Source organism: Serinus canaria, chromosome 5, assembly GCF_022539315.1.
Source record: "Serinus canaria isolate serCan28SL12 chromosome 5, serCan2020, whole genome shotgun sequence".
NCBI lineage: Eukaryota > Metazoa > Chordata > Aves > Passeriformes > Fringillidae > Serinus > Serinus canaria.
The window spans coordinates 45,889,485-45,902,669 of record NC_066319.1 but is presented as its reverse complement, the minus strand read 5'-3'; the positions used below and the strand labels follow the sequence as shown (position 1 = coordinate 45,902,669).

General features: G+C 39.7%; 1 protein-coding gene across 3 annotated transcripts in view; it reads left to right on the top strand.

Annotated features, from left to right (window-relative positions):
* CCDC88C (coiled-coil domain containing 88C) overlaps positions 1-13,185 on the top strand; it is a 96,083-nt gene that overhangs the window by 67,533 nt on the left and 15,365 nt on the right. For all 3 annotated transcript variants that reach the window (XM_009101810.4, XM_018907305.3, XM_030239985.2), the window contains exons 15-21: positions 1,286-2,356; positions 4,536-4,663; positions 5,574-5,715; positions 6,335-6,523; positions 6,908-7,069; positions 8,177-8,454; positions 13,008-13,151. In XM_009101810.4, coding sequence (XP_009100058.3) covers positions 1,286-2,356; positions 4,536-4,663; positions 5,574-5,715; positions 6,335-6,523; positions 6,908-7,069; positions 8,177-8,454; positions 13,008-13,151 — 2,114 coding nt within the window. The remainder of the gene's footprint in view (positions 1-1,285; positions 2,357-4,535; positions 4,664-5,573; positions 5,716-6,334; positions 6,524-6,907; positions 7,070-8,176; positions 8,455-13,007; positions 13,152-13,185) is intronic.

The following is a 13,185-nucleotide window of genomic DNA, read 5'->3' as shown; positions in this document are numbered from 1 at the left end:
TGTTCAAATCTAGGTTAAAATCTTCAAGTGTAAAAGCCCAGCATGTTTCGCTGATTCCTGCTCTTGTAAGGGCATCTTCAGGCTATTATATGAATAGACATTCCCCCTTAAGGGAAAAAAGCCCTTGGATTTTACTAAATGGAATACCAACTGGTTTTAGGATGTGCAAATAAATCCCCATTTTGTTGCTGAAGGTTGGTCTTCCACCGCCTGCTTGGCATGATTGGTTTGGTTGAGGGTCTTTAGCCACCCAGCCTTTTTGCTCTATTAAAAGAGATGCTGAGAAAGTACTTAATGTCTTCTGGATTGATATTTTAATTGTCCTTCAGCTTTTACCACTGTGCTGCAGTTCATGTGCAATGCCTGAAAACTCTCCTATTACAGGTTTGTGAAAGTATCATCTGTACTGATTTGACAAATGAAAAAATACAGACACAGATCATTAGAGACTGGTCTGAATAGTCTCAACCTGTATTAAAGTCTACTCTTAAGTTTTGGTGAGGTGAAAATTAAATAGCAAAATGTCTAATTTGTGTAGTTCTTTTCATCTTGAAGAATTTTTACCCAGACTTCTCCCTGGGAAGCTGCACTTTACCAACCAAGTCTTATATTTGAGTTAGAACTAATACAGACTCTTTGTGGCAGGAATTAATAGATGGTTTGAAGGTAGGGCAGGAAGTAAAACCAGAATTATTCCCAGTTGTTAAAAAAAAAAGTAGTTTGTGGTTTTTTCAAGTCTAGGCCCTTTTGATTTGTGTGGAAGTTGTCTAGAATAATAACCAAATGCAAATTGCAGTCTAAATTACAATTCCATCAGCTGAAATTTTACCAGTGGGGTAAGTGTACTGTCCTTAGAGGAAGTGTGTCTTTAATGGCATCTCTAACTGCTCTACATTTTCAAGTATTCTGAGGTTCCTGGCACCTTACCAGGGATAATTTCAGTCTTCAGGTCCCCAAGATGAAGGTAAACCTAAATTGAAAGATACCCTCTTTTAAAAGGATTTGTAACAAAGCATCTTCTCTAAGGCATTCTATGAATGTCCTCTGTCTGCTTTCTCCTTTTGCCCCAGTCTTCTTGGATAGTAGCAGGAATGTAGCAGTTTTAAATTTATTAAAATAAATTTTTTAATAGTTTGGGTTCTTGGTTACCAAGTCAATAATTTACTGAGAAATTTGTCTTGGATTAAATGGATATGATTTTGTTAACGGTTATCTCTCTGCTTTAGGACTAATTTGTACCACACTTGTAAGTAGATGAATAACATTTGCTCAACTGTTTCTGTAGATAAAGGACCTTAAACAGGAAAACGATCACCTTAATCAAGTTGTCTTATCCCTGAGAGAAAGATCACAAGTGAGCAGTGAGGCAAGAGTGAAAGATATTGAAAAAGAGAACAAAATCCTTCATGAAACAGTAACTGAGACAAGTAGCAAACTGAGCAAGCTGGAATTTGAGAAGAAACAATTGCAAAAGGATTTTGACCAGGTTAGAGAAAAAGTGGAAAGAGTGGAAGAAATGGAAAAAGAGCTCCACCGGCTGGAGAGGGAGAATGAACAGCTCACAAAAAAGGCAGCAGTGATGAAAATAGTGACAGAAAAAGTGGAAGTTCTTGAGCAAGAGAATGGTGATCTGGAAGTGGAAAATAGGAAATTAAGAAAATCCTTGGACACATTACAAAATATTTCTATCCGTCTTAGTGACCTGGAAAGGGACAACAAGCAATTGGATGAAGAAAATCTGGAACTTAGAAGAGTGGTAGAGACCATGAGATTTACTAGCACAAAAATGGCGCAAATAGAAGCAGAAAATAGAGATTTGGAGAGGGAGAAAGAGGACTTAAGAAAGAATGTGGAAATGTTAAAAGCAATGAACAAGAAATCAGAGAGGCTGGAGCTAAGCTATCAGAGTATCAGTTCTGAAAACCAGAGACTTCAGCAAATTGTGGAGAGCAGCAGTAAAAAGATCCAGGAATTAGAAAAAGAAGTTCAAGGAATGGAGAGTGAAAATCAGGTCCTCCAGAGGAACCTTGAAGAGCTAAAGGTTTCTGCCAAACGGCTAGAGAGCTTAGAAAAGGAAAACAAAGCCCTAGAACAAGGAATGTCTCAGCTGGAAAAAGACAAAAAAATGCTAGAGAAAGAAACGAAACGGCTTTGGCAGCAAGTGGAGCTGAAAGATGCCATTTTGGACGACAGTACAGTAAAGCTAGCAGTCGCTGAGAAGGAAAACAAGACACTAGAAAAGGAAATTGCTCGATTCAGAGAGTCATCTTGTAAACTGAAAGAGTTTGAAAAGGACAATAAAGACCTCCTAAAGCAAGTTACAATTGATAAGAGAACACTAGCTACACTGAGAGAGGTAAGCAAGTTAATTCTACTGGGTTCAATGCTGCTATTTTTTTTTTCAGCTCAGTGAAGTACTAAAGGGATATATCTGTCCCACAGGAGATCTTCACAGCCCTAACAACAGTCACTCAAAAGTGTTGACTTGGAAAGTGGAGCATGCCAAGAACTGCACTTGGTGCAGTTGTGCACTTGGTGCAGTTGTGCAGTGTCCACAGTACAGTCTCTAAATTACATAATTTTTAAAGCAGAATAAAATTTTACAACAGCTCTTATGTGGTACCAAACACTTTGATGCTTTCTCTAATGACTACAAAATTGTTTGCTAACTTGAGAGCTCCAGCAGGGGAGATGGACTCTCAGGTCTAGAAATTTCTAGCACTTGCTGAGGACACATAGACATCCCTGTTCTGAAAGAGACAAAACCATCCCAAATGACCAACCTAAACCAGCTGCACCAGGATTTTGCTTTATAGCTACCTTACAGCATCTTTCCCTAAATGCTTCCCTGCTGGATGAGAGCATGCTAAGCAGCAGTAATCTCTCCCTGTGCCAAGCATTAGGACATTGGCAGTCTGAGGATGTGTGTGCTAGAGCCTGACACTCTTATAAGTGGCCTATGAGCAGATTGACATTATTGCAGTTTGCTCTCCTTGCCTGTCCTGGCTGCTGTTGTCCTGCCACCACCAGATTTTCTGTGAAGGACTGTTAAAATGAAAAAGGGTTGTGCTGCAGTAGCTCAGTGAAATAGATGAGTTTAGCAAGATTAATACAGTAAACAATTGCTTACCTCAAGGTTTAGTTTTATTTCAATTTTTGAAGCATTAGTATAATTTTGAGGAGGAGAAATAAAAGTCTGTCAGAAACACTTGACACAGTCCCAAGTTATGTTTCTATCTGACTTTCCTTAAAATTTATTAAAACAAAATAATTTCTGAGAAGGCTCCTCTATAATCTTTCCGTTCTCAGAATTTTGCAGATTTCCAGTGGTGCACACCTATACAGTAGCCCATCTTCTTTTCTGTAGTTACTTTCTATGGATCCTGCAGAAGGAGTTCATGGATGTTGATGATCTGTGTACAGATCACTGGACTGGCACTCACTCACAATTTTTGGTGTCAGAGGACTATTGAATACCTACAAATTGACATAGTATTTTTATAATTTTTTTTTAATTCTGTTTGATATTCAGGATAATTTTTTTTAATTTAAAGTTCTTCAGTAGCTTTTTAGTTCTTCATGTGTCTAAGAAAACTTTTAGGAGAAACACAAGCAATGTAGCTCTCTATGGTGCATTCGTATTTCAGAGAATTTTGAATAGTAGGGATCTTCACACTTAGCTATGCACCATAAATAATCTGTCCTTTTTAGAAATGCAGGTGGCACTATGTGTCTCCAGGCCATTTCCACATAGAGCACTTTACTGGCATGACAGCAAAGCATTGTCCCAATAAACCTTCTGATACAGCACCACCAGGTCATCTCCTTGCATGACTTCCTTGCTGGGGTCTGCTTTAGTTTCTTCCCAAAGAAACCTAAATGAAACCAGGCTGCATCAGGAGATACCAGAATGAGTGACCAAGCTCTCATGTCCAGAGCTGTCCTGTCTCTTATTCTACAGTGTAGTTGCACTTCTGAAATTTTGGGCAGTAATTTACCATATGTAAGAAACTCAGTGCATTGTTCACTGCTGACCCTGTTACCAAGTCCCTTGGTAATAACATCATAGCCACAGTAACTCAGGAGACTTCCCTACTGAAGTCTTGTTGCTCCTGTGTGTGTGTACCAGTGCTGGCAGGGCTTTTTGTCCTAGCTGAGAGGTGGAAACTCCCCCTGCTGGTGTCCCCTGCCCTGCACACATCCTTGTGTGGCACAGAGATGAGGTGGTGTCTCCTAGCCTGCACATTCACTCCTTCAGCAGGCAGGCACAAAGCCAGTGTTGGCAGAAGTAGCTCAGTACAGTGAGTGAGACAAAGGCCAAAAGAAGCGTTCTGCAGATTTATTTCAAATGACCTATAAATAAAACCAATCAGTTTAATTCTGCACTCAGCTGTCACTGATGAAGAATTATAGCTGACCTACTTGAAACTAGGATTTTTTCCAATGAATTTTTCAGTACTCTTAAAAAAACGTATAGTGCTGGATAATTACCACCACCCTTTGCATAGCAGCTAATTGTGTTAATGCTGTTTCAGGATTTGGTCCTGGAGAAGCTGAAGAGTCAAAAGTTGTCTAGTGAGCTGGACAAACTGAGCCAGGAGCTGGAGAAGATGGGATTGAACAAAGAGCTGCTGCTGGAGGATGATAATGGCAATGGTGACACGTAAGGAAACTGAGCTCTTCTAGTCATTCTTTTGACTCAGCCTAACTGAAGCCCTTTGCCTTTCTTTTTGGTTCTCATCTTCCTCCTTGCCATTACCCTTAACAGTTTTGGACACAAACCACATTTTTCTAAGGCAAGCTTGGCAGCATACTGTAAGTTTTGCAAAACATTTTCTTGAGTGGAAGGAAGAAATGTCACTTTCTGTCTCCATACTATACCAGTGTTACTACAGTTCCTCTGTACTCCCCAGCAGAGTAGCTGGGTAGCTATTTCAGTGTGTATTTCTCTTCATGTAGAATGGTGTCTATTAAACAGTGTCTGTCATTACTTCATCTAATTGGTGATCTAGATACCTGTTAATATAAACACAGATGTTGCCTAAAAAATATCTGACGGCAAGGAATTCCTTTGTAAGTTCTATAGCAATGAACAGAAAATCCCAACAATCTGTGTGTATATTGGCTTCTTGGTAAGACCTCCTTAGAGAAACCTCCCCATCTTGTAGCAGTCTTTAAACTGTGGCTCTTCCTCCTTGTTAAGAATCTACAAAAGAGCCATACAAAGAGTTTTCTGTAATTATGGGAATTTAATTCATGAGAATGTAAGTGTAATTATGGGGAAAAGAGAGAAACTTATTTTCTTTCAAGTTATGTAACTCTTTGATATTTCTGTAGAACTATGCTGGTGTTAATCTCTATTAAAATTGATTGGATTTTCCATAAGTGAATTCCCCAGCTATAATATATCAGTAGCAATCTGCAGCAGTAGAGGAAATAATTTTCCTGAAGAGGCAGGCATGTATAATTTAACATGCAGTGAGATTGGGAATGGGTGAAGGTGAAGTCTGCTGTTTAGATGGTGGCTCATATCCTAGTGGCAGATGTCAGAAAGCTATTATCATATTTTTCAGAAAATACAAGGTTCTGGAAAGCAAAACTGAATCAGCACTAAAATCAACTCTAGCTGTGAAAGAGGAGAAGATTGCAATGCTGGAAGCTCAAGTGAAAGACTTTCTGAACTTGAACCAGCAGTTACAGAATGATCTAAATATGGTAAGAGCTTAAGTGAATTTTAATTTTTCACATTGCAGTTCTGCACATTCACATGTTTGGGGATTTTTTTGTTTGAGGTTTGATTTTTTTTTTTTTTTTAATTGAAGAACAGGTTTGTTTTTCTCATTGCCCTTCCCTATACACATCCTTCCTAAGAGCCTTTTTTTCACTGGACAGCCATTTTTTTTGTCCCTTTCTATGTAATGATACTAAATACATAAAAATAATTTTGGGCTAGGGGCACATCAGGAGGGTTTTTCTTGGATAACTGCTCTTTGTAGCTCTGTTTTCCCATGATTTTTTTTCATTGGCATGGCTGTGTTTTTCTGCCTTGTTTAGTGGAAACATGGGCTGAGAAAGACTGCAGGTGAAACATCTCCCCTAAGAACAGCCTGTTTGTTAGGTGACAGTGAGCTTGAGTCTAGAGGCACCTGACTGGAGGCCAAGAGATGTGGATTCTTCCAACTGTGCCTCAGCTTCCTTCTCTGTGAAGTGGGGTACTGGTTGTTGGTTCTCTGAAAGTCTGTACAGTGCAAGAGAGGAGTGAGATATCCCATCATGATTAATGCATTATTCCAGTTCCCTCAGTGTTGAAGGTTGTTGCTTGTTGATTTTGTAGGTAAAGAAGGACTTTGATGCACTCAAGCAGACTCAGCAGGATGGGCAGTATGCTCAGAAGTCACTGAGGAATTCAGCAGAGAAGCTCATTGCCAACCAGCAAATGAATGAGAAATTGGAAACGGGGCACCAAGAGGCCACTACAGAGCTGCTGAAATTGAAGGACAGGGCCATTGAACTGGAAAGGAATGTAAGCCTTCCCCTGTTTCCTCTTAGCTCATAGACTTCTCTTGTGCTCTTGAGTGGGTTGGTGGAAACTGGATTTTTGAGCTTAAAGGAGTCTGGTAGGTTTTCTGGAGCACCCAAGTCTACCAGATTCCTTGGGTGTCTCTTATGACTGCATGGGACTTAAATGCTTCATGTGTCTTGTGTCCATCTTGTTCCATCTTTGCAAAGAGTAATCCTGTGTGTTAACATCTGTCCTACCTTCGTTTAATGCTGCAAAGAGGTTTTTTTATGCCTTTGTTGCAGAATGATCATCATTAATTGGTTCTCATCTGTGATAGGACTCCAGATAATCAGGACAGCTCTTTCTTTTCTTCCTGTCACCCCTTCAATGCCATCTCTCTTTCAGAATGCAGCCCTGCATACTGAGAAGCAGCTGCTTAAGGAACAGCTAAAGCATTTGGAATCACAGAATGTCTCCTTCAACAATCAGATCCTGACACTACAGAAGCAAAATGTCTTCCTTCAAGAGCATAACACTGCCCTGCAGACACAGACAGCCAAACTCCAGGTTAGAACATCCTTGTGCCTCTGTGCCAGGAGGTTGGATTTGATTACAGTAGTGTGGAGGAGATGACAGCCAATAATGAAATGTTTGTGATGGTAGGCTGATGGAAAGATGAAGGCCAGGAGGTGGAGCTCCATTTGAGGTCTGAATTCCTCCAAGCTAGAAGGGGAATTGGGTCTGTAGCTAATGGCTGGTAGCTGCATTCAGCAAGAAGGTGGTTATTTAGAGACAATAAATTAAAATTAATACAACAAAATCCAAATGTGTTATTCCAGAAGCTACACTTCTGAAATAAAAAAAAAAGCTTTTCTTTTTTGTGTTAATGCTATGCTTGTGAAAAGAGCTCAGCAGAAATGGAAAGAAGACACAAGTCAGCTCCCCTTAGGTGTTGTAGCAATGAGATCCAATAACAGTTTTCAGACTTTCAGACAAAATGTCAAAGTTGCCAGTGGAAAATATACTCTTAAAAATTACTTGACTTAAAAATAAAACTCACTTTGAGAAGAAGACGAGTTTCAAAGGACAACATTGGATTAACTCTATTTCTCTTGCTAGACTTTCACTTTTCAAGGTTTTCCTCTTGCATGTTCAGAGATGGAGAGATGGGGGTTTTTTGTTCTCATTAACTGTTTCCCATCTGTAATTGACTTATATAAAATCAGTGCACCATCTCTCTACTGAAACCAGACTTGTTAGGAGTACTGCTCACATACACAGTGGTGCAGTTAATGTTTCTGAGTTTGGGTGAACTTGAATTTCATTACTTGTACACAAATACAGGATAACTTTTGACTCTGATCATGATTGTCAGAGATGCAGTTGAGTTGTGATCATCTTTGTCTTTGGGCTCAAGAGCTTCTAGTAAAACAGTGTATTTTCAATTTAGAGGTTATTGTGATAATTTTCATACTACTGACAGTATAACTTTATGTGGTGCATACTGCCAGCAGTAATCCCAAAATGATGCCAAATTGTACATCGATGTCTTAAGTCAGCAAGGCAGTGTAGGCATTCTTGACTAACTCTATATGGATGGAAGCTGCTAGAAAATGTTTGTTATATGTACCAGTAGATGTGAATAAGTAATACTTTGTACTTGCAAAACTTCAGGTAGAAAATTCAACTCTCAGCTCCCAGAGTGCTTCACTGACGGCCCAGAATGCTTTACTGCAAAATCAGCAGACAGCCAAGGAGAACGAGAATGAAAATCTACTGAAACAGAAGGAGCAGCTGAAAGCTGAGTATGAATCATTGCTTCAGGACCATGAACACCTTGCTTCACTGCATGAACGGCAGTCTGCAGAGTATGAAAAGCTAATAAATCAGCACAGCTGCCTGAAAACATTACACAAAACCCTGGATCTGGAGCACAAAGGTCTGCGTGAGAGGTATGCTCGCTGCTCAGGGGTATAGTGTAGCGAGAATGTGCCTATGTTACAATTTTAGCCTTAAATCTTGTCTCCAATTACAAACAGAAATTACAAAGTTGTTGCCCTTAAAAAGTGCCTAGTTATTCCTATTGTCATTGGGATATTAGATGAAAATATTTGCAAAGCTCTAAAGGTGGCAGAACAGAGGTGACTCTGGTGATATTCAGCAAACATGGGCTTAGATCTTGGATGCTTTGTCAGAAGTAACTTAAATGCTTCTACTACATTTAAGGATTTGTGGTATAGTGACATACAGCCTTAAACACATTCTCCAGTTCTACTGTGTGGAGTCTCTCTCCTAACCATAAAGTCTGCAGGTCTCCTATGTGTGATTAGCGTGTATCTTGAGAAATTTCAGTCATTGAACCTTGCGACATCCATGTCATGTCAAAGGAGGCTCTCTGAAGGAAGCTATATTGACTATGAGATAATGATGTATTATTAATTTTCTTGTTTCATAATCTATAGCTTTTGCTTCAGGCCCTTCAGTTGAATTAGGAAATCAGTAAGCTGTTAGTTGTTTAGTCTCTAGTCACTGTCATTTTCTGACAATTGTGCATGGATTGAACAATATACATAATGTACTACTATAAAAATGCTGCTCTGCCTACCTCTCAGACGTCTCTTATATTTTTCAGTGATTTTCCTCAAAACACTTTTATTTAGATTTAATTTCTATGCAAGATCATTAATTGGGTTCAGAGCAGCTGAGTAGTGATCCTTGATAGTAGACTGAAAACTGGTGCCAAACTTTTCTTCCCAAAAGACTATGGAGCTGGCAAATACAATGTGTGGTAGATTTTTATAAAGTACAGAAGTAAACTATTGTGATTAAAATATCCACTGAGGCTGTGTGACAGGACAGCTGCTTGGCTGTCAACTAAATGAGCTGTAAGTGATTACACAGACACTGTTCCTGCTTACCAAGTCTTTCTCAGACTGATTAATGGTTCTCATTGATTCAGGCTTTGCTTGAGATTACTACACTGCAGTGTGTTAAGGCAATTTGCTGTGTTCTTTCTTTGCTTGATGAGTACCAAACACTAAGCAGCTCTAGCCTAAGGAAAAAGTGTTTTTCAAAAGAATAGGTTATCTGTAGAGGTAGGTGCTTGGGTCACCACTGTAATCATTAACAGAGAGAAAGAGAGTTTGGACTCTCTTTCTGAGATGTGACTCCTAGTGAGAGGTGTTGCAGGGGAGCAGATGGTGGCCTTCTCAATATTCAAAACAAGTCGAGTTTGGCAGTACTAAGTGTGCAGTATCCTCCTCAGCAGATCAGTCTTAAAAGATGCTTATCAAGGTGATTTGTCCAAGGGCTCCATTTGGCTGTCAGGAAAAAAGCCACAAGCTACTTTTTTAGTGCATATTTGTTCTCCCTCCATCATGTGCTATTGAGGAAGCAGAAGGGAGAAAGAGTAACATAAGAAAAGTTTTCTTACACCTCTTCTTTTTAACTAAGGTATTTGACTGCTAAGATGGAATATTTCACTTTCAAGTTCAGCTAGAATGCACCACCTGCTAAATTTTCCCCAGAGCAGCTCAGTGCAACCAAGAAGTTTTGTTGTGTGGTGTTTAGGAGATGGGTTTTGCATGTCACATCTCCAAGGTGATTGGTTTTCCTCAGCTGGTGACAGCATTGTAATCAGAGTTCTCTTGCTTAAGGCAGGATTACACTTCCACACAAACCTTTGACTGCAGCTTGAGTAGGAAGATCCACAGCAACTTTAGTTAGTTGGTGCACATCCAGTAACATGTACAGCCAAGGTCCCAAAAGTTTATGTAGTTCATTCCACTGCATTCTAACCACAGAATATTTTCTGCACCTGAGTAAACGTCATTAAACCTCTTTTGCTTCTGTCTGCACATATTAACACTGCAGTGGGGATTTAATAATGGGTTGTTTGTAACTGCAGTGAAATGGTCTGTCATAGCCCAGCAAAACACAGATGTGTGGGTTTGGCTCAGCAAGAAGAGGAGAGTTAGTATGTTAGGGTCATTTACCATTAATAGCAGTTTTTGGACTTTGAGGTGTCTGTCTGACAGTCTCAGTGAACACAGGCTGGCTTCTTCTGCTTTTTTGAAACTTCTTTACATATTGCATGTTACTAGGGGAAGGTAATAATTTTGTAGCTACAGATGATCAACAGATCTCTGAGCATTTCTTTGTGGCTGGAGAAGTCTAATCCTGCAGACACACTGGAAAAAGAATCCCTGCTTTGTAGGGTTATATATTGCAGGGAGTTGTATTATTATGCTACCAATGCTGCCTGGTAGTTATTTTTCTGGGTTCCTTTGTCACACTTTTTATGATAGCTGAGCATTTTCAAAGTTGTCTCAGTCACAAATATCTACCCATAGTATTTCTCCTCAAAAAGCAGGAGAAATAATAAAAGCCAAAGGAAGTAAAGAGGACTACATTTCCTCAGTCCTAGGAATGGATTGTGTCAGAGCCAAAATGAATTCTATATGCATGTATAAGAAAATCTTTTTGAAACTCTTCTGTCTAAAAGCCTGATGCTATAAAAAGTGAAGTGAACATGAGTGTTGAATAATCTGCAGGAAAGGTAACCTGGTCCCTGGTGGTAGAGCTTGTCAGGTCACACAGATTGTGCTCAAATTGTAGACTGCAGGCTGAATCTCTACTACAAGAAGATTTTGCCTGAGGATTTCATTAGAGCAAAATCATTTCATCGGACATGAACAGTCATTTCCATTTTTGCAGACAGTCTCTCTCCTCTTTCCTACCTTTCACCTAACAGCTAGGGGAGCAGCTGTGGTCTACCTCAGGCTCAATGTGGCAGCCTGTGGTGCTGGGCCTGGCTGGTAACACCGGACCAGTATCCTGGTTCTCTCTAAGGAGCCCTCTTTAAAACATAGAGGTCTTGGATAAAAATGAACAGAGTAGCCCTATCATAGAGAGACAGAAAAAGAATTTACAGTGCAATTTCTGCAGAGACAGCCATGGTAATCTCTGCCAAAGGACTGACTGGAGTTTGTCTTCTCAGACTCTGCATTGGCACACAGTTTGTCTAAAATGCTTCTTGGAGCTGGATGTGAAACCTTCCTCTGCTTTCAGATTCTTCCATTTGTTGTATGGACATTGAACTTGAAATGTCCCAGAGCTGAATGGAGCGAGAAAACAAATAAATAAGGTTAATTAAACTCTACTGCTGTTACTGGGAATGAGTAGCATAAAGCAGCTTTTGTCTGGGAGACAGGTACTTTCCTGTGTGGCCCTTCAATGGACTGGAATTTGGGACAGGCTGTAATTTGACCCTGGGATGAATGGAATGGTAGCCTGAAAGAAAAACAAGTTGGCAGGAGTAAGTGTATTTGGTGCTGTCTGCTGGTTTTGGTTTTGTTTTGAAGTTTTCATGACTGCAGAGTAACTGCTCTGCATTCATCTCTGCTGGCATGAGAGTCACAGAAAGATGATTGTTCTCTTTGGCTTTATAAGCAATGCTGCATTTTCGGCCTAGATTGTCTTTTAAAAGTGCTTGGAAGAGTATTTCTCCATTTTTGATACAGATGTACGTGATAGTTTGGGGCATTACCCTTTTATTACAGTGACCAAAATTGTGCTGATGACTTTTGATATTGATTGCACCAATGGCCCCAGTGGTCTCTGCTGGTGTGTCTGGGCACAGATTCTGACAGAAGCCACCAGAGGGGAAAAAAGATCTGGGAGTAGCTTGCTGCCTTGTGAAGTGATGTCAGTCCACCCCGTTCTTCTCAGTTTTCTGGATGCAGGTGGTGTAGCACCTCAGGGAGGCTGAGCCTGCCTCATCTGTGTCTGTGCTAAATATCAGGGAAGTTGTTCCACACCTCAATTACTTTAGCATTCCAGAGATCAAAATTAAAATCAAAATTAAACCAAATAATAGTGGAAGCCTGGATGTGAACACTGGTTTTGCTCTTGGTTTTTTCACTAATGAGCGAATAGAGCAACTCAAGCAGGTGAGTCAGTCTCTGCTTAAAGGTGTTTTGCTGTCAACTCACTGGTACCTCATCATCTGTCTGAAATATGCAAGAGATTAGTAGATGTGCAGGATGCTATTACCTGTGCTTATAACCTAATATGGATTAGGTTATATGCACAGGTAATACCTAACAAACCCTTGCTCATTGCACTGTTTTCCTGTTGCTTTTTGGGAGCTACTAGTCAGGTTTTTGACTCTTGCCACTGTCAGTTATTTGTGACTGGGATTCTTGTTAGTGGTGTAGTTTCCACTTATTTTGCAGAATCTCATGCTTTTACTAAATGACCAGAATTTGAAATTGAAGTAAGATTCTGACAATTGTGTTTCAGTTTCCTGAAAATATGCTTTTCTTTTTCTTTTTTTTTCCTAAAGTCTTCTCTGTTGTTTAACCACATAAATGTGTATGAAATAAATAAAGCCAGAAAAAAAGATGCTTTCTAATCATTGTGATATTACCTATGAAAAATATTAACCCAGAGGAAGAAAAATGTTTAAATGAAAGCTGAGTGTATGCTATTCTTCCTTTTGCAGATACAACAGTTTAACAAAACACAAAGCAGAATTGGAAGAGTTGGAATTAGTTTTAAAAACTGAGAGAGAGGTTCTGCAACAAGAGAGAAGATCAAATGCAATAACCACTGGGGAAAATCAGAAGCTGAGGGAGGAACTGGATAGGTATGGTTCCTTTGCTAAATTGTTATATATATCA